Source organism: Micromys minutus (genome assembly GCF_963924665.1).
Source record: "Micromys minutus genome assembly, chromosome: 16".
NCBI lineage: Eukaryota > Metazoa > Chordata > Mammalia > Rodentia > Muridae > Micromys > Micromys minutus.
In genome coordinates this window covers 16,363,800-16,386,018 of record NC_137985.1, presented here as the reverse complement: position 1 = coordinate 16,386,018, position 22,219 = coordinate 16,363,800, and the positions used below count along the sequence as shown (strand labels likewise).

At 36.4% G+C, this 22,219-nt stretch overlaps 2 protein-coding genes across 2 annotated transcripts; one reads left to right on the top strand and one right to left on the bottom strand.

The window, feature by feature from the left end:
• The first annotated feature begins 673 nt into the window (after nt 1-673).
• Nucleotides 674-2,380, top strand: LOC308430791 (serine/threonine-protein phosphatase 2A catalytic subunit beta isoform-like). The gene has a single exon (XM_080930078.1). The coding sequence runs from the start codon at nt 964-966 to the stop codon at nt 1,891-1,893; it is 930 nt and encodes a 309-aa protein (XP_080786204.1). The 5' UTR covers nt 674-963; the 3' UTR covers nt 1,894-2,380.
• Nucleotides 2,381-4,461: 2,081 nt separating this feature from the next.
• On the bottom strand, nt 4,462-5,415 carry LOC308430901 (olfactory receptor 7D4-like; the record flags this gene model as incomplete). Its single annotated transcript, XM_080930182.1, has 1 exon — nt 4,462-5,415. The coding sequence occupies one exon, from the start codon at nt 5,413-5,415 to the stop codon at nt 4,462-4,464; it is 954 nt and encodes a 317-aa protein (XP_080786308.1).
• Between the last annotated feature and the right edge of the window lie 16,804 nt (nt 5,416-22,219).

Sequence of the window (22,219 nt, the reverse complement as noted above, 5' to 3'; positions counted from 1 at the left end):
ATTATGTGATCTGCTTTATTATTTTGATTTAATAGGAGATTATAGTTAGCCATGAATCTCAGAAGATCTTTTGAACTTCCAACTTTTAAAAGTGTAGAGATAGGAATAGATCATGAATAGAGAATTTTGAAATTGTACTGAATGCTGTTTTGCATGATGATAAGCTACAAGCCTAAGGTGACAAGGGAATGAAATGTGGAGATTTGAATCAAAATTGTTCATATAGACTCAGAGGTAGTGTCACTAGTATGAGGTGTGGCCTTGTTGAAATCTGTGTAGCCTTGTGAGAAGAAGTGTGTCACTTGTGGTAGACTTTGAAGTTTCAAATGCTTAAGCCAAGCCCAGTGTCTCTTTCTCTTTTGGGTCCCTGCCAACCCAGATGAAGAACTCTCAGTTGCCTTCTATCGCTATGTCTTCTTTCATGCCACATGCTTCTCACCATGAAGACAATGGATTTAAACTCTGAAATGTAAGCCAGTCCCAATGAAATGTGGTCACAATATCTCTTTCTAGCAGTAGAATCCCCAATGGTAACATTAACCAACTGTATTTTGTTTGACTTTGAGATATTCTCCAAGGGAGGAAATTCATTTACTGTAGTATAAAAGTTTTCACAGCTTTTTTTCCCGGCGGAAATGCCGGGGCGATGACGGAAACCCGGAGGGAGGGAAGAGAAAGAGCGAGAGAACCGCGGCCAGAGCGCGGAGAGGCCTGCGGGCGGCGGCGGCAGCGGGCGGGCGGGCGCCGTCGGGCCGGAGCCTCCCCCGAGCCGCGCCGCGCTCCGAGCCGTGAGCCCTTCGCCGCGCCCCGGGCGCGTGGCCGGGCGGGGCGGGCGCTCCCGGAGGCCGGGGCCCGCGGCTGCCCGCTGGGCTTGGGCGGGGCGCGGGCTGCGCGCTCCGCGGCTCGGTGGTCCCGCCGGGGGCCGGCGGCGGGGGAGGCGGCGGGGACGCGCGGCTCGCCGCCATGGACGACAAGGCGTTCACCAAGGAGCTGGACCAGTGGGTGGAGCAGCTGAACGAGTGTAAGCAGCTGAACGAGAACCAAGTGCGGACTCTGTGCGAGAAGGCTAAGGAAATTTTAACAAAAGAATCAAATGTACAAGAGGTTCGCTGTCCTGTTACCGTCTGTGGAGATGTGCACGGCCAATTCCATGACCTTATGGAACTCTTCAGGATTGGTGGAAAATCACCAGATACAAACTATCTATTCATGGGTGACTATGTAGACAGAGGATATTATTCCGTGGAGACTGTGACTTTTCTTGTAGCATTAAAGGTGCGCTATCCAGAGCGCATCACAATATTGCGAGGAAATCATGAAAGCCGGCAGATCACACAAGTGTATGGCTTTTATGATGAATGCCTACGGAAGTATGGAAATGCCAACGTGTGGAAGTACTTCACAGACCTCTTCGATTACCTTCCACTTACAGCTTTAGTAGATGGGCAGATATTCTGCCTCCATGGTGGCCTCTCTCCATCCATAGATACACTGGATCACATAAGAGCCCTGGATCGCTTACAAGAAGTTCCACATGAGGGCCCAATGTGCGATCTCTTATGGTCAGATCCAGATGACCGTGGTGGCTGGGGCATTTCTCCACGTGGTGCTGGCTACACATTTGGACAAGATATTTCAGAAACATTTAACCATGCCAACGGTCTCACACTGGTGTCTCATGCTCACCAGCTTGTAATGGAAGGATATAATTGGTGCCATGATCGGAACGTGGTCACCATTTTTAGTGCACCCAATTACTGCTACCGTTGTGGGAACCAGGCTGCCATCATGGAATTAGATGACACTTTAAAATACTCTTTTCTTCAGTTTGACCCAGCACCTCGTCGTGGAGAGCCTCATGTGACCCGGCGCACCCCAGACTACTTCCTATAAATTCCTCCCTAGGACCTGTCTTTGTATGTGGAAGTATACCTACCTGGCTTTTTAAGAAATATATATATATATACATATATATTTAAAAACAACAGTTATCTGTGTGTTTCTGTAACAAATTGTGATATGTCTTGACATTAAAACACATCATGGACCAAAACGTGCCATACTAATGATGAGTGGTTAGCACAGTTTGAACTTTCGTACACTGTCCTGATGAGTCAGCCCGAGAGCCTGCCTGCTGTACTGTAGTAGCCATTTTTCTTGACTGACTGCTTCATCTCCTTCACACTTACTTGGAAACTTAGTTACAAGTTTAACTGGCATGGATTATAGAGTTGGAGTTTTATTTTTAAGAATTCACAAGCTGACTTCCACTTAAACCATAACCCTTTATTTTACTGAGATGTGTGACTAACAGAAGAGGAGATTCTTGGGAGTATGTTGTCATAACGTTAAAGAGATTTTCTTTAAAGTTTCCTAAACTAAATTACTGTTGGATGTTGATCTGCATATTTTTGTATATTTGTCATGACAGTGCTTGCATCCTATTTGGTGTACTGAATAAATAAACTTTCCAATTTAGAGAAAAAAAAAGTTTTCACAAATTCACAACTAAGAAAACCATGTGCATCAGGTACAATTTATACTTGTTATTTAACTAAATAGGCATGGTGTCAAATTGGTTCCTAACACTGATGTTTATTCCCATAGATTGGTACTGCTTTTATCTGTTAGCAGAGAACCTTCTTTTAGTAGCCTGTGGTTAATGAAAAGATTCCAAAACCTTTCACAGCTCTCAGAATAGTGACTTCTGAGTGATCCCTAACAGGTCTTCAATTTTACTCACTTTCAGACAATTGGAATCCATGGTGGCACAAGAAAACTATCATGTTAAGAAATAAGAAATACTTGTTGATCAGTAATTAGCAGACAGAGAGGCAGACAGAATCCCCCGCAACATGGAAACACAGAGAAAAAGACAGAGACATAGAAAAACAGAGATGGAAGATTGAAACAGAGTGACATGAGAAATCAAAACAACTGAATATTTAATAATTATGATATGTTCATATTCATAGTACACACTTTGAAATTATCAAAATAAAAGTTATATAAATAACAAAACATCAACATGTTATACTCACCATCACCCCATCTAAGAACTTATATGGAGCCCTCTTCCCAATGCCAAAGGACCTAACCAATGCTTCCTTTCCTAGTCACAGTCTATATTTCCTCCTTGTCGAATCTAAGCATCCTGTGACACTCACGCATATCATCTCATGCACTTGAGTACAACCTGTATCCTTGGTCAGAAGCTATTTTTCCAGCCATCCATCTCTCTATCCTCCAGTACCTCACTATTTGTGTAGAACTTGCTACCGTTCACAGATCACATTGTTCAGGAGCTCTCATACTTAGCATCTTAGGACTCTTACAGAGTATATTTGCAGTGTTAGAAACCAGAGCTATGACTTAGTCCACAACTTCAAGCTTCATGTAACAGAGCCTGCAAAGAATTCTTCCTTGACTCTGACACTTCAACTCTTCTTTAAACTACAACCTTTGCTATCTCAGGATTTTCTAGATGCTTGTCTTTTCCTCAGGAAAGAGATAATCAGTCCTGAACCCCAGCTTCTCATATCTCAGCACCTGTCTGGAATACAAATCTACTGCTTAGGTCTAATACGAATGCCCTATTAACCGGGTAACCTACTCTCCTCCTAGGTACTAGTTCATGTAGAATGTCTCTAATAATCTCTGAAGTAATAATTTCTCCTGATAAACTGAAACCACTTCAGCTATCCCATGCAAAAATTAGTACAGTGTTACTAAGACTGAACTTCAAACATTACCAATTTGATCACATCACCTTAGTTGGGATAACATCAAGTGGACACCTAAATACCCACTCAACACAAATGGATTAAAATCTTATACCAAAAGCCATAAACAATGAAGATGTGCCAGTTCTGATGTAAAAATAAGAAAATACAAAAATTTCAGAATAAATATATTCCATTTGAAGATTATCAATTACATAGTAATGATTTTTCAATGAGAACAACTTAGGTAAAATTCAGACAAAAAATTCAAAAAAATGATTAAAATATATACAAAGAATTCACAAAAGGTATTAAACCTTCAGCAAATTTAAATGTTAATTCTTGTTGCCCCCCCCCGTGTGTGTGTGTGTGTGTTTGTGTTTGTGTAAGTGTGTGTGAGTGTGTCAGCATAAATGTGAAGGTCAGAGGGCACTTTGTAGTAATCTTATATCCTATCACTCTATGTAGCTTGTAGGAATTAAAAATCAGGTTGTTGAGCCTCCCTACCAATTTTACACTTAAAGTCAATTAGAAATCTGAAATCACTGTAGTATAACTGACTAAGTTGAAAATATTGAAGACCTTCTAAGAAACAAATACAAAAGGAATGACCATGAAAGTGGTGGAAGTCAACACATGCAATGAAGTGGAGGTGTTTGGGAAGAGGGAATGAATACCAAGAATTTCAGGTTGATAACCCACAGCATTTGTCTCAAGAACTGCAATGTTCACTTAGTTTTTATTTGGTGTTGATCCATAAGGGACAAGAATATACTCTAAGAAATCTCACCAGAGCCCCCTTCACATCTTTGTTCCTCAGGCTGTAGATGAATGGATTGAGCATAGGAGTCACCACAGTGTACATCACTGAGGCTATAGTGCTTCCCTGAGAAACATGGATCTCAGCTGAACTGAGGTAAACCCCCAGTCCTGTACCATAAAACAAACAGACCACACAGAGGTGAGACCCACAGGTGGAAAATGCTCTGTACTTGCTCACTACAGAAGACATCTTTAGTAAGGTGGAGACAATCTGTGAGTAAGAGAAGAGAATTCCAGTGACTGGAAACACACCCAACAAGGCTGTAGCCACATATAATGCAATATTATTTATGAGATTATCAGAGCTTGTTACTCTGAGAATTTGAGCTATCTCACAGAAGAAATGTGGTATTTCAGTTCCCATGGAGAAGGTTAATTGCTTCATTAATAGACTATGAAACAGGGAGACTGATAAAATAATGATCCAGCACATTAGCACAAGGAGGCAACAGAAGTGAGGGTTCATGATGACTGTGTAGTTTAACGGATGACGAATGGCCACAAAGCGGTCAAAAGCCATTAAAGTCAGTAGAAAATTATCCATTCCTGCAAAAACCATTAAGAAATAGACTTGAGTAAGGCACTGCATGTAGGAGATATTTTTGTTCTGTGTCTGGATGTTTACCAGCATCTTTGGGACCGTGGTAGAAGTAAAACAGATGTCAACAAATGAGAAGTTGGAGAGAAAGAAGTACATGGGGTTGTGGAGATGGGAATCTGAACTGACAGCCAGGATGATGAGCAGGTTCCCAAGAACTGTGACCAGATACATAAATAAGAACATTGTGAAGAGAATAGGCTGCAATTTAGGATCATCTGAGAGACCCAGTAGGAGGAATTGTGATACTTCTGTGTGATTTTCTTTTCCCATCCCAGTGGTTTCTCTCCTTGACAAACAAACAAATGTTTAATAAACATTCATACAACACCAGTCCCACATGATTTTGCACTCTTATTTTTAGATGGATATTCTTGACTCTTCATAATCATTCCCATTACCTTGATGTCATTAGACAAGAATAATTTCATTTCACTTTAAATGTTTATAGTATTTTGAGCCTCTTATTTTATTTAACATAAGTATTCTTCACTTTATATTGAATTAATTATTTAAATTTCCTCTTAATTTTTCTGTATGCACTAGCTACAAAATGGTCATAAGACATTTCATATATTCCTTAAGAACTATGGTACTTCCTCATTCTTAAAATCTTCTAATAATTAAATGATGTTTTTATAACCCAATCCATATTTTTTCCTAAATTTTACTTACTGATATACCTATTAACTAACAAAGTCTTATTTGCTTTATCAATATTAGTACAGTAATGTTTATTCAGAACTTTAAAATGGAGCTGTACACTAAGCATATTGATGCGTGATATATTTTATTGCTATAATTATTGTTGTTACTATTATTATTTTATAATAAATATTTTGTTTATAAAACTTTCAATATGTCAGAATGGAACTTGGGTTATGAATTGGACTCTCAATTCAAATTTCTAGAACCCAAATTTGGTTTATCAATTAATTATTTATATGACCCTGATATTGTTACTTAATGCCACTTAGTTACAAATAATTTTACACCTTGATGTTACTGCACTGTAGGATTGAAATGAATAATTCAATGATGTTACAGTTCATTTACTCTATTGTGGTTCTTGTCATATGCCATTGGCATCACAAAAATAATTTTTCTTCTGAGTATCGAATAATTTTTGTCTTGCATAGTTATTAGGCAGAATATTTAAACTTGAAATCCATCAAATATAGATTATTTTAAATATGATTATTTTTAAAACATTCAAATTCTATTATTTTTAAAGAGTGTAAATATTTGATATATGAACTTACGTTCATTTGGTCAGAAAATACCATGTGTGTTCTTACAAGTTATGTAAAAATAATGTGGGCATCATATTCTGTGGACAAATCCATGCCACTCCATTAAAATAGAGTGAAATGGGAATAAAATAAACATAAAAGCTGTATATTTGAGAGTATATGCTCAGATAGTCATGAAAGTTTAAACAAATTAATAGTCAATGCACAATGTATTTGGCTAAATCAACCACAATTTCTATGAATTAAATTATCTTAAATTCAGAACAAATGTGAGTATTGAAAATAAACATGTTTTATTATAAAACAAATACTACTAATATCTATTAAATTTTATGTAAGTCATAAAGATACATTCAGTACTTAAATCATTGCATGAAAGAATGTTAAGAGGCTGATCTTAAGTATAAATGTTTCAGCAGAGATAAGAATGGTGGGTAAAAACATTTATAGCAAAGAGAAGAAAATATGAATTTGTTCTATTAGATTTTGATTAATGTTAGGAATTTCAAGATGTGATTGATAGACAGTAGATGTGAGAGAACATAGCATGTGGGGCAATGTAAGGACCTTCCTTCACAATTCCTTAGTGCCACCATCACATGGTCAATTCTAATTCATTTGCTAAATTGAATTTGTGACAGTTTTATCTCGTCTTTTCAAAGATATGTATGGATCTTGGATTGTTGTACGTGATGGAAAAATACAAATTTTGGATACATAATACATATTTTTACCCAAATATCAATTATATAACAAAAGGTTAAATTCAGCGTTATGCCTATCCATAAATTCAGACACAAACCTGAATAGTATAAACCTCATTCATGTAAAATTTTAAAATAAAAACACGGTAAAAAGTTACTAGCAGTTTTGGAAGTATAAGTCCAATTATTATAGGATATATGTCGACATAGTTTGCCATAACAATATGTCATAACTACAATTACAGGAAAACATGTGGTCGAGAAATGGTAACAGACATTTTTGTTGTCAGATTCTAAAGGTATGTTAGAAAATAAAATAACCAAGGCCAATTTTTAATCCAATAAGTAGTGATTGTTTCCAAACCACAGTCTACAAGATACTAAATCACTAGCATATATGTGGCAAATGCATGAACGTGTTATTTTATTTACCTTCAATTTAAATCATATATTTTTCTGTAAATTTAAAAATTATTTTAAAATAGATGGGATCATTTATATTATTTTATACTGAATAAGTCTCAGAATAATTAACTATAAGTAAACATTAGGATATGCCACCTGGACCAACAGTTCCCAAAGGTAAAGGCCTGGTGAGAAGGAGTTCTGAGTAGCCAGGAGGCAGAGAGATCTCTGCCGAGTGCCCATGGAATGCGTGCCCCTGCCCTGATTGATCCAGGGACCAGGAACCCAGCATTGGGACCTCTGTTCCCACCCAGTGGTTTTGGGGCACAGAACAAGGCTCGGACCATCCGCCAACTTGACCAGTGGAGATCCTGGGACACAGACCAGGTACAAGGGAAAGGCAAGAACTTATCTCTGACAACAAGATGACAAGAGGAAAGCGAAAGAGCATATCCCAAGGAAACCAACACAACCTGGCAACACCAGTACACAGCTCTCCCATCATAGCAAACAGCGGAATGCCAAACACTCCAGAAAAAGAAGACACAGACCTAAAACCATACCTCAGGATGATGATAGAGATCATTAAACAAGCACAAGAGGAAAGCAAAAAGAATCAGAAGCTTTTAAAGAGGAAACAAGAAAAACACTAAAAGAACACAAAGAATTAGAGGAAAACAGAACCAAAGAGATGAAGGAATGGAAGAAGGAATTTAAAACCGAAATTGACACAATAAAGAAAGCACTAAAAGAGATAACCCTAGAGGTAGAACACCTAAAAAAGAAATCGGATGTCACAGATGCAAGCATTTCCAATAGACTACAAGAGATGAAAGAGAGAATCTCGGAGGACGAAGACAACATTGAAAACATATACAAAACACTCACAGAAGATGCAAAATCCAAAACGCTCCTAACCCAAAATGTCCAGGAGATCCAGGACACAATGAGAAGACCAAACCTAAGGATAATAGGAATAGAAGACAGAAAAGAATATCAACTAAGAGGCACAGTAAATATCTTCAACAAAATTGTAGAAGAATACTTCCCTACCATTAAGAATGAGATGACCATGAGCATAAAACAAGCCTACAAAAATTCAAATAGGTTGGACCAGAAAAGATATTCCCACTGACAAATAATATTCAAAACATCAAGTGCCCAAAGCAAAGAAAGTATACTAAAAGCAGTAAGGAAAAAAGGTCATGTAATATATAAAGGCAGACCAATCAGAATCACACCCGATTTCTCAACAGAGACTATGAAAGCTAGAAGAGCCTGGACAGACATCATGCAGAGCCCAAGAGATCACAAGTGCCAGCCCAAGCTGGTATACCCAGCAAAACTATCAATCACCATAGATGGAGAGATGAATATATTTCAAGACAAATCTAAATTACACAATATCTGACCAATAGCATAAAGTACAATGAATTATAGGTGGAAAACCCAACACAATGAGGGGAACTACATCCTAGTAAAAACAAGAAAACTCCTAAGCAAGAAAACCAAAAGAAGAAAGAGACACAGACACAACTCAACCTACAAAAGCAATAATAGCAGGAAACAGAAACCACTATTCCTTGATATTTATTAACATAAATGGACTCAATCCCCAATAAAGAGACATAGGCTATCAGACTGGATACATAAACAAAATCTAGCCTTTTGCTGCATACAGGAAACTCATCTCAGAGACAAAGATAGACACTATCTCAGAGTAAAAGGGTGGGAAAAAAACTTCCAAGCAAACAGCCCCAAGAAGCAAGCTGGAGTGGCTATTCTAATATCAAATAAAGTAAATTTCTAACCAAAAGTTATCAAAAAAGATAAGGAAGGAAAATTTTTGCTCATTACATAGGAAATCTGTCAGGAGGAACTCTCAATCCTTAACATATATGCTCCAAATAAAAAAGCACTCACTTTCATAAAAGAAACCCTACTAAAGCTCAAAAAATACATTTCACCCCACACAATAATAGTGGGAGACTTTAATACCCCACTCTCACCAATGGACAGATCATGGAAACAGAAACTGAACAAGGACACTGTAAAACTAGCAGAGACTATGAACCAACTGGAATTAATAGATATCTACAGAACATATCATCCTAACATAAAAGAATACACCTTCTTCTCAGCACTCCATGGCACCTTCTCGAAAATTCACCACATAATTGGACACAGAATGAGCCTCAATCGATATAAGAAGTTTGAAATACTCCCATGCATCCTCTGAGATCACCATGGTCTAAGGATGGTCTTTAACAACAACAAAGACAACAAAAAGCCCACATACACATGGAAACTAAAAAACGCTCAGCTAAACATTTGCAGGGTCAAAGTAGAAATAAAGAAAAAAAATTAAGGACTTTCTAAAATTCAATGAAAACAAAAACACAACATACCCAAACCTGTGGGATGCATTAAAAGTAGTACTGAGAGGAATACTCATAGACCTGAGAGTTTCCAAAAAGAAGCTGGTGAGAGCATACATCAGCAACTTGACAGCACAGCTGAAAGCTCTAGAACAAAAGGAAGCAGATACACCCAAGAGGAGTAGATAGCAAGAAATAATCAAATATGGGCAGAAATAGACCAAATAGAAACAAAAAGAACTATTCAAAGTATCAACAAAACCCAGAGCTGGTTCTTTGAGAAAATCAACAAGATTGATAAACCCCTAGCCATAGTAACTAGAGGGCAAAGAGAGAGTATACAAGTTAACAAAATTAGAAAAAAAGTGGAGACATAACAACTGAAACTGAGGAAATTCAAGAAATCTTCAGATCCTACTATAAAATCCTATACTCCACAAATTTGGAAAATCTGGAGGAAATGGATGAATTCCTAGACAGATACAAGATCCTAAAGTTAAACCAGTACCAGTAAACCATCTAATTAATCTCATAACACCTAAAGAAATAGAAGAAATCATCAAAAGCCTCCCAACCAAAAAAAAGCCCAGGTCCAGACGGGTTCAGTGCAGAATTTTATCAGACATTTATTGCGGATATGACACCAATACTCTCCAAAGTGTGCCACAAGATAGAATCAGATGGAATACTACCTAACTCATTTTTTGAGTCTACAATAACCGTTATTCCTAAACCACAGAAAGACCCTACAAGGAAAGAGAACTTCAGACCAATCTCACTTATGAACATTGATGCAAAAATACTCAACAAAATCCTTGCAAACCGAATCCAAGAACACATCAAAAGAATCATTCATCATGATCAAGTAGGCTTCATCCCTGCGATGCAGGGATGGATTAATATAAGGAAATCCATCAATGTAATTCACTATATAAACAAACTCAAAAAACAAAATCACATGATCATCTCACTAGATGCTGAGAAAGCATTCGACAAAATCCAACACTCCATGTTAAAAGTCCTGGAAAGAACAGGAATCCAACCTCCATACCTAAACATAATAAAAGCAATAAAAAGAAAACCAACATCCAACATCAAACTTAACGGTGCGAAACTTGATGCAATTTTACAAAAATCAGGGACTCGACAAGGCTGCCCACTCTCCCCCTACCTATTCAACATAGTACTGGAAGTCCTGGCTCGAGCAGTTAGACAGCAATAGGAAATCAAAGGGATACAAATCGGAAAGAAGAACTAAAAACATCATTGTTTGCAGATGACATGATAGTGTACTTAAGTGACCCCACAAACTCCACGAGAACTCCTACAGCTAATAAACAAGTTCAGTAAGTGGCTGGATATAAAATTGACTCAAACAAATTAGTAGCCTTCCTATATTCAAAGGACAAACATGTGGAGAAAAAAAATAGCGAAAAGATACCCTTCACAATAGTCACAAAATCTATGAAATACTTTGGTGTTACTCTAACTGAGCAAGTGAAGGACCTGTATGACAAGAACTTCAAACCTCTAAAGAAAGAAAATGAGGAGGATCTCAGAAAATGGAAAGATCTCCCATGCTCATGGATTGGAAGGATTAACATTTTACAAGTGGCCATCTTACCAAAAGCAATCTACAGATTCATTGTAATCCCCATCAAAATGTCAACCCAGTTCTTCATTGAGTTGGAAAGATCAATGTGCAATATCATCTGGAATAATAAAAGACCTAGAATAGGAAAATACATCCTCAACAACAAGAAAACATCTGCGGGAATCACTATCCCTGACCTCAAGTTATATTACAAGGCAATTGTGCTGAAAACTGCATGGTACTGGTAAAGAAATAGGCATGTGGATCAATGGAATAGAATAGAAGATCCAGAAATGAGCCCTCGTGTATATGGTCACCTAATTTTTGACAGAGGAGCTGTAAACATTCAATGGAAATAGGACATCCTATTCAACAAATGATGTTGGTCCAACTGGCACTCAGCATGCTGAAGAATGAAAATAGACCCTTTCTTATCTCCTGGTACAAAGCTCAAGTGTAAGTGGATCAAAGATCTCCACATTAAACCAGATACACTGAAACTATTAGATGAGAAAGTAGGGACAACCTTAGAACATATAGGCACAGGAGAAAATTTCCTGAACAGAACACCAATGGCTCAATCTCTAAGGTCAAAGATTAACAAATGGGACTTAATGAGATTGCAAAGTTTCTGTAAAGTTAAAGACATTGTCAAGAAAACAAAATGATAGCCAACAGAGTGGAAAAGTTCTTTACCAACTCCACATCCGATAGAGGCCTAATATCCAAGGTATACAAGGAACTCAAAAGGCTAGACACCAGAGAATCAATCAACCCTATTAAAAATCGGGTACAGAGCTATACAAAAGGTTCTCAATTGAGGAATATCGAATGGCTGAGAAACATCTAAGGAAGTGCTTGACATCCTTAGCCATCAGGGAAATGCAAATCAAAACAACCCTGAGATTCCACCTCACACCAGTCAGATTAGCCAAGATCCAAAACTCACAAGACAGCAGATGCTGGCGAGGTTGTGGAGAAAGAGGAACATTTCTCCACTGTTAGTGGGGTTGTAAACTGATAAAACCACTCTGGAAATCAGTCCTCAGAAATTGGACATAGTACTACCTGAAAATCCAGCTGTTCCACTTCTGGGCATATACCCCAGAGACACTCCACTATACAACAAAGATACACGCACCACAATGTTCATAGCAGCTCTATTTATAATAGCCAGAATCTGGAAAGAACCCATATGTCCTTCAGTGGATGAATGGATATAGAAATTGTGGTATATTTACACAATGGAGTACTACTTAGCTATCAGAAACAATGACTTATCCAAATTTTTAAGAGAATGGTTGCATCTAGAGAATATCATCCTGAGTGAGATAATTCAGTCACAAAAGAACAGACAATATATGCAGTCACCAGTTGTGGGATGCTAACCCCCGAGGCTCGGACTGCCCCAGAAACAACTCACAGGCTGTGTGAAGTTCCAGAAAAAAGCAAAACAAAGCAAAACAAAAAAAAAGCATTATGCTCAATCCTTACATACCAAGAAAACTTTGACTAATTCCGGATTACATCCTGTTTTACATGTAATTTTTGCTCATTGTAACTAGTAAGAACTTAATGCAGAGTATCAAACTGTAAAAAAAAGAAAAAGAAACCAAACACTGACAAAAATGTATTTGTATACATTTATGCAAAAATGTTTAAAATTTTTTTCTTTTATCTTTGTTTTTTAAAAAAAAGTTTTAAAAAAATCAAGTACTGAAAAAAATGTATTCATATACTTTTATGCAAAAATCCTTAAAATCTCTACATTTTTTGTTTTTTAAAATAAAGTTGTTCAATTTTAAAAATAAAAAATAAGTAAACATTAGTTGGACTACTAAAGTGAAACAAAATTTACATCTAGATGTAACAATTGATTATATAATTCAAGTGATTGAGGGAAAAACCGATAACAGGATAGATAAATTAAGTTTGACAAAATTGAGAATGCCTGAGTTGTTAGTGAGTAAACAATTGGATGCAGAATATCTGGAAGTACACCTGAATGAAAAATTGAAGAAGAGTAGCAGACTGTAAGTGATTGTTTTAAGAGGAAAATGGCAAAAGTTTTATTTTAAATTATTTATTTTAACTTTTGTGATCATAACATTACATCATTACTTCAAACATTTTCATTCCTTAAAATCCTCCAATATAACAAACTTTGTTCTTTTTTTGTTAATTGTTGTTTTACACACACACACACACACACACACACACACACACACACACACACTCAAACTATATACAGACATGTATATGTGCACACAGTATTGTTTTGTCAACTACCCTTTTGCAAAAATTACTTTTCTTGGCAGGAGGCTTCAGATTTTAAAGAGTGAGAGGGCATAACCAAGTCTATGAAAATTGATATTACTTCAAAAATACATAATTGTCCTTTAGAGTCAAAGAGCTTCTAGTATCTTTAATTTTATTATTTTGGAGATATAGCTAATTCTCTTCTTCTCTTCTTTCTTTTTGTTCCCATCTTCTTCCTCCCTCTCTGCTTCCTACTCTTCCTTCTACTGCTGCTGCTGCTACTGCTACTACTACTACTATTACCACCACTACTATTAATTTACCTTTGCATCCACTGTCTTGAATAGGATTTACAGATTTTCTCAGATATTCATTTTGGACGCTTTCTAGTTCCATAACCTGTTCCTGGAAAGCCAACACAGATTATTGTGGAGACTAGAATAGTATAATTACAGGTGAGAGACAATGGTTGAGATTTTTATCATTTAAATCATTTAATTACCAGAGCTCCTCATTAAATAAATTGTTCTACTGCTTTTCCAGGTCCCAGTACCTTTCATTCCCCTGAGGAAAAAGATTGAAGAGAAGATTGAAGAGAGAAAAATTTGATCATTGCCTCCATGTGGAGGAGTAATCATTAACTCCATTAACAGTGACTTATTTTTTCTAAGAGTAGTTTGTCTCAAAAGTTACAGGGAGTCTTCTAAGGAAGTAATAACTTATGTGATTATCTTTCCTTGATATCTGTTAGAAATTCTGAAGATTGAGTGGATACTTGTTCACAATATTATTTTAGAAAAGAAATAATATTTTTTTGTAATTTTATATTAATAAAAGACAAATTTAGAGATAAAATCATTTGTTTAATGTGTACAGAATTATGTTAAATACACTACATGTGATGAATTGGTTATATATAGATTAGTAACATGTAAATTGCAGCACATGATTATTATTTTTTATTGTAATATTCCTAATAACCACTTAATTTTTCAAAATATTCAAGATCTTATTATTATGGAATTGGAATTTTGTATCTTCTTTCTTCCATTGAACTAACCTCTGCTAACCACCAGCGTATTTTTGTATTTTTGTGAGATCAACTTGATGAAACTGTTATCTGGTGGCGATTATCTCACATCTCATTTTGCAAATGATCTTGAAAAGAGTTCTTATTATTTGACTGGACAATTCACATTCTATAATATAATTTTTCCTGCTTATGAGTTAACACATCACTGTGTTTTACATCTGAGACATCACTAATTTTGAAATCAAATGTTACTATAGGTTTAAGACAATGATTGAAGACTTTTAGGAGCCATTTGAAGGGTTCTGGAATACAACATTTCAAAAGCAAATAGTGAGATGCCTCAATTACCCTTACCTTTGTTAATTATCATTATTGAAGGCCAGAATAGTTGAGATATCATATTTTGGGCAGACACCCTACAGAAAAATAAAATGTTTGTGGTAAGAGTGGTAGGTGTATTAAAGTAAAGGAGACACATTACGAAAATAAAATAATGAATTATAGGGGATTTTGATATTCTAGTTTTTTTTTCTATTATTCCAGATAAATTTGCAATTGGCTCTTTCCAACTCTATGAAGAACTGAGTTGGAATTTTAATGGGGCTTGCATTGAATCTGTAGATTATTTTTGGTATGATGGCCACTTTGACAATGTTGATCCTTCCAACTCATGTGCATGGGAGATCTTCTGAGATCTTCAATTTCATTCTTCAGAGATTTAAAGTTCTTTCATACAAGTCCTATACTTGCTTAGTTAGGGTCACAATAATTTTTTCATATTGTTTGTGACTATTGTGAAGGGTATGTTTTCCCTAATTTCTTTCTCAGCATGTTTGTCCTATGAGTAGAGGAAGGTTATTGATTTGTTTGAATTAATTTTATATCCAGCCACTTTAGTGAAGTTGTTTATCAGTTGCAAAAGTTCTCTTGTGGAATTTTGGTGTCATCTAAGTATACTATTATGTCATCTGCAAGTAGTGATATTTTTATGTTTTCCTTTTCTATTTGAATCCCTATGATTTTCCTTTAGTTGTTAATTGCTCTGACCAGGATTTCTAGTACTATGTTGAATTGGTAGGAAGAAAGTGGGCAGCTTTGCCTAGTCCCTGATTTTAGTGGGATTGCTTCAATTTTTTTTTCAGTTTAGTTTGATGTTAGCTACTGGTCTGCTGTATATTTGTTATACTATATTTAGGTATAAACCGTGAATTTCAAATCCTCCCAAGACTTTTAAGATGAAGGGGTTTTGAATTTTGTCAAATGCTTTCTCAGCCTCTAGTGAGAAGACCATTCCTTTTTTTTCTTTGAGTTTTTTATATGGTGGATTACATTGATGGATTTTTCTTATATTAAACCATCCCTGCATTCCTGGGATAAAGCCTACTTGATTGTCGTGGATGATTGTTTTAATGTGTTCTTAGATTTTTTTTGCAAGAATTTTATTGAGTAATTTTGCATCGATGTTCATGAGAGAAATTGTTCTGAAATTCTCTTTGTTTTGTAGGATCTTTGTGTGGTTTAGGTATGAGAGTAATTGTGGATTCATAGAATGAGTTGGGTATTGTTCTCACTGTCTCTATTTTGTGGAATAACTTGGAGAGTATCTGTATTAGTTCATCTACCAATGACTGATAGAATTCTGCCCTGAACCCATCTGTTCCTGGAATTTTTTTGGTTGGAAGCTTTTTGATAACTGCTTCTATTTTTTAGATGTTATGGGATTGTTTAGCTAGTTTATCTGATCCTGATTCAAGTTTGGTACCTGGTTTCTCTCTAGAAATTTGTCTATCTACTTCAGATTTTTCAGTTTTGTTGAGTAGAGGCTTTTGTAGTAGGATCTGATGAATTCTTAAATTTCCTCAGTTTCTGTTGTTATCTCTCTCCTTTCATTTTTGATTTTGTTAATTTGGATTCTTTCTCTGTGCCCACTTGTTAGTCTGTCTAATGGTTTATTGATCATGTTGATTTTCTCAAAGAACCAGCTCCCGGTTTTGTTGATTCTTTTTATGATGCTTTTTGTTTTTACTTGGTTGATTTTTTTCTCTGAGTTTGATTATTTCCTGCATCTACTCTTTTTTTGTGTGTATCTGTTTGCTGTTCCTCTAGTGCTTTCATCTGTGCTGTCAAGCTGCTAGTGTATGGTCTCTTCAGTTTATTTTTTTGAGGCACTCAGAGCTATGGGTAGTAATGCTTTCATTGCATCCCATAGTTTTGGGTATGGTGTGCTATCATTTTCATTAAATTCTCAAAAATTCTTAATTTTTTTCTTTATTTCATTCTTGACCATGTTATCTTTGAGTAGCACATTATTTAGCTTCCATGTGTATGTGGGCTTTTTTTTGGTTTTTGTTGTTATTAAAGACCAGCCTTAGTCCACAGTGATCTGATAGGATGCTTGGGAGTATGTCAATCTTCTTATATCTATTGAGGCTTGTTTTGTGCCTGACTATATGATCAGGTTTGAAGATGGTGCCGTGAGATGGTGAAAAGAATGTATATTCTTTTGATTTAGAATGAGATGTTCTATAGATGTCTTTTAATTCCAATTAGTTCATAACCTCTGCTAGTTTCACTCTGTTCAGTTTCTGCTTCCATGATTTGTCTATTGATGAAGTGGAGTGTTGAAGTTTCCCACTATTATTGTTTGTGGTGCAATGTATCCTTTGAGTTTTCTTAGGGCATAGTTATTTTCTTGCTTTTCCTAGAGTGTTGTTTCCATCCTTGTGTTGGGTTTTCCACGAATTATCCTTTGTAGGGCTGGATTTTTGGACATATATTGTGTAAATTTGGTTTTGTCCTGGAATATCTTGGTCTCTCCATCTATTATAATTGAGTGTTTTCCTGGATATAGTAACCTGGGTTAGCATTTTTGTTCTCTTAGAGTCTGTATGATGTTTGTCCAGGATCTTCTAGCTTTCATAGTCACTTTTGAGAAGTCTGGTATAATTCTGATTGGTCTGCCTTTATATGTTACATTTCCTTTTTTTTCCTTGCTGCTTTTAATATTCTTTCTTTGTTTTGAACCTTTGGTGTTTTAACTGTTATGTGTGGGGAAGAATTTATTTTCTGCTGCAGTCTATTTGGTATTTTCTAGGCTTCCTGTATGTTTATGGTCATCTCTTTCCTAAGGGTAGGGACATTTTCTTCTATAATTTTGTTGAAGATATTTACTGTGCCTTTTAGGTGATATTTTTCACCCTCTTCTGCACCTATTATTCTTAGATTTAGTCTTTTTATTGTGTCCTGGTTCTCCTGGACAGTATGTGTTATATGAGCTTTTTGTTTTTGAATCTTATCTGACTGCTTTGTCTATATTTTCTTTGCTGTCTTCGGACCCCAAGATCCTCTCTTCTATCTCTGTTATTCTATTGGTGATACTTGTATCTAGGATTCCTGATTTCTTTCTTAGGTTTTCTATCTCCAGGACTGTCTATTTTTGTGATTTTTTTATAGTATCAATTTTCAATTTCTTCACCTGCTTGGTTGTGTTTTCCTGTAGTTCTTTGAGTGCTTTCTTTTGGTTCTCCTGTAATTGTTTAAGGGAGTTATTCATGTGCTTCTTTAAGATCTCCATCATCATCCTGAAGAATGATTTCAAGTCTAAATCTTGTTTTTCTGGTGTATTGGGAAATCCAATACTTGCTGTGGTGGAAGAACTGGGTTCTGATGTTGCCAGGTTTTCTTGGTTTCCATTGCTTGGGTTCCTGCACTTTCCTCTTGCCAACTTGTTGTCAGTGATTGTTGGTGATCATTTTATTTCTGACTGGTGCTTGTCTCTCCTGTGACCCACAGCAAGGCCTGTGATCTCAGGAGGGAGATTGATCCTGGATGTTCATCTCTTTGTGGGTAAGGAGTGAGTTCTGATGGCAGAGACTCAGTTCTGTCTTTGTGGGCTCAGGTGTGAGATCTCTTGCAAGGCTGTTCTGGAAGTTCAGCCCTCTGCTCCCAGGTCTTGAGTCCTAATGGCAAAGACCCAGTTCTTTTCTCTAGGCCAAAAGGACCCTTTTCCACAGAACACCATGCTCCCTGCACCTGGAGAACTCCTGGTGTGACTGTTTAGTTCTATTCTTATCACCATGACACAAAAATATGATATGAAATTTTAAAATAAATGATGATGCCTGCCATTAGATTTCTTTTTTCAGCCCTGCTTTGGCTATTCTTGGCATTTTAAAAAATGATTTTGGTGATTCATTTGTTTCCATCAAAAACATTTTTTATATTGCCTACTACTTTACATTTTCTCACCATTATTGACATACTTTATAGCTATCTAATAAAGCAATTTAAATCAAAATAATTTTAAAAATTACATTAAGATTAAAATTCATGACCAGGAACAGCTGAGATCTACATACACAAGACTGGTGAGACTGCGTTGTGAGTAGCTGGGGCACAAAGAGGTCTGGGCTGAGTGCCCAGAAAGTGTGCCCCCCCCCAATTGGTTCAAGGGAGGAGGAACTCTGCCACAGGGACTTGGTTTCCACCCAGTGGGACCTTGCCTGCAGAACAAACGCTCATGCCATCTGCTACCGGGAACAGCAAAGATCCAGAGACACAAGCCAGGTACATGGGAGAGTCGGGAACCAATCACTGAAAACAAAACCACGTATAATCACAGACAACAAGATGGTGAGAAGAAAGTGAAAGAATGTACCTCAGGGAAACCAAGACAACCTGGCAACATCAGAACCCAGCTCTTTCATCTCAGCAAACAGCTGAATGCTAAACACTCCAGAAAAAGAAGACTCAGACCTGAAATCATACCTCAAGATTATGATAGAGATCCTTAAACTAGAACGGGAGGAGAGGCACAAAGAAATAGAAGCTTTTAAAGAGGAAACAAGAAAAAAAAAAAACTCAAAGAAATCAAAGATTTAGAGGAAAAAAGAACCAAAGAGATGAAGGAATTGAAGAAGGAATTTAAAATGGAAATGGAAACAATAAAGAAAACACTAAAAGAGATAATCCTAGAGGTAGAAAACCTAAAAAAAAAAAAAAAAAAAGAAAAGAAATCAGGAGTCACAGATGCAAGCATCTCCAACAGACTATAAGAGATAGAAGAGAGAATTTTGGGGGCTGAAGGCAACATTGAAAACATCGACAAAACAGTCAGAGAAGATGCAAAAGCCAAAAATGTCCTAACCCAAAATGTCCAGGAGATACAGGATACAATGAGAAGACCAAACCTAAGGATAGTAGGAATAGGAGCAGGAGAAGAATGTCAACTAAGAGGCACAGTAAATATCTTCAACAAAATCATAGTAGAAAACTTCCCTACCTTTAAGAATGAGATGATCATGAGCATCAAACAAGCCTACAGAACTCAGAAGAGAGTGGACCAGAAAAGAAATTTCTCCTGACACATAATAGTTAAAATGTCAAGCGCCCAAAGCAAAGAAAGTATATTAAAAGCAGTAAGGGAAAAATGTCATGTAACATATAAAGGCAGACCAATCAGAATCACATCCGACTTCTTAACAGAGACTATGAAACCTAGAAGATCCTGGACAGACATCATGCAGACCCTAAGAGAATACAAGTGTCAGCCCAAGCTTCTATACCCAGGAAAACTCTCAATCACCATAGATGGAGAGACGAAAATATTCCAAGACAAAACTAAATTCACACAATATATGACCACAAACCCAGCACTTCAACAAATTATATGTGGAAAATACAATACAAGGAGGGAAACTACATCCTAGTAAAAACAAGAAAATACCTAAGCAAGAAAACCAAAAGAAGAAAGACACACAGACACAATTCTACCTCTAAAAGCAAAAATAGCAGGAAACAGCAACCGCGATTCCTTAATATCTGTTAATATAAATGGACTCAATTCCCTGATAAAAAGAAATAGGTTATCAGACTGGATACATAAAAAAATCCAGCATTTTGTTGCATACAGGAAACTCATCTCAGAGACAAAGACAGACACTATCTCAGAGTAAAAGGTTGGGAAAAAACCTTCCAGGCAAACGGCCCCAAGAAGCAAGCTGAATAGGCCATTTTAATATCGAATAAAGTAGATTTTCAATCAAAAGTTATCAAAAATGATAAGGAAGGGCACTTTATGCTCATTATAACTAGTATGATTTTAATGCATACTATCTAACCTTTAAAAAATCAAGTACTGACAAAAATGTATTTGCATACTTTTATGCATAAATACTTAAAATCTGTACAATTATCTTTGTTTTTTAAAATGAAGTTGTTCAATCTAAAAAAAGATTTAAAATTCATCTTTAAAAATTTTACATATGTGTAATGTATTTGCATCAAATTTAGACTTTAACATTTGCACTCCAGTTTCTCCTATATATACTTACCTCTTTTCCCTAATGACTTCATGTTCTTTGCTTTTTAATGCAATGTGTATGGAGGAAATGGACGAATTCCTAGACAGATACAAGATCCCAAAGTTAAACCAGGACCAAGTAAACCATCTAAATAACCCTATAACACCTAAAGAAATAGAAGAAGTCATCAAAAGCCCCCCAACCAAAAAAAAGCCCAGGTCCAATCGGGTTCAGTGCATAATTTTGTCAGACATTAATTGCGGACATAACAACAATACTCTCCAAACTATTCCAGAAGATAGAATCAGATGGAATACTACCTAACTAATTTCTTGAGGCTACAATAACCCTAGTACCTAAACCACACAAAGACCCTACAAGGAAAGAGAACTTCAGACCAATCTCACTTATGAACATTGATACAAAAATACTCAACAAAATACTTGCAAACCGAATCCAAGAACACATCAAAAGGATCATTCATCATGACCAAGTAGGCTTCATCCCTGGGATGCAGGAATGGTTTAATATAAGGAAATCCATCAATGTAATCCACCATATAAACAAACTCAAAGAACAAAACCACATGGTCATCTCACTAGATGCTGAGAAAGCATTTGACAAAATCCAACACCCCTTCATGTTAAAAGTCCTGGAAAGAACAGGAATCCAAGGTCTATATTTAAACATAATAAAAGCAATATACAGCAAACCAACAGCCAACATCAAACTTAACGGTGGGAAACTTGAAACAATCCCACTAAAATCAGGGACTCGACAAGGCTGCCCACTCTTTCCCTACCTATTCAACATAGTACTGGAAGTCCTGGCTGGAGCAATTAGACAGCAAAAGGAGATCAAGGGGATACAAATCAGAAAGGAAGAGATAAAAACATCACTCTTTGCCGATGACATGATAGTATACTTAAGTGACCCCAAAAATTCCACCAGAGAACTCCTACAGCTGATAAACAAGTTCAGCAAAGTGGCTGGATACAAAATTAACTCAAACAAATCAGTAGCCTTTTTATACTCAAAGGACAAACATGTGGAGAAAGAAATTAGGGAAAAGGTACCCTTCACAATAGTCACAAAAACTATGAAATACCTTGGTGTGACTCTAACTAAGCAAGTGAAGGACCTGTATGA

Coding starts and splice junctions, on each gene's coding strand:
- LOC308430791 (XM_080930078.1), top strand. CDS start 964: ATGGACGACAAGGCGTTCACCAAGGAGCTGGACCAGTGGGTGGAGCAG.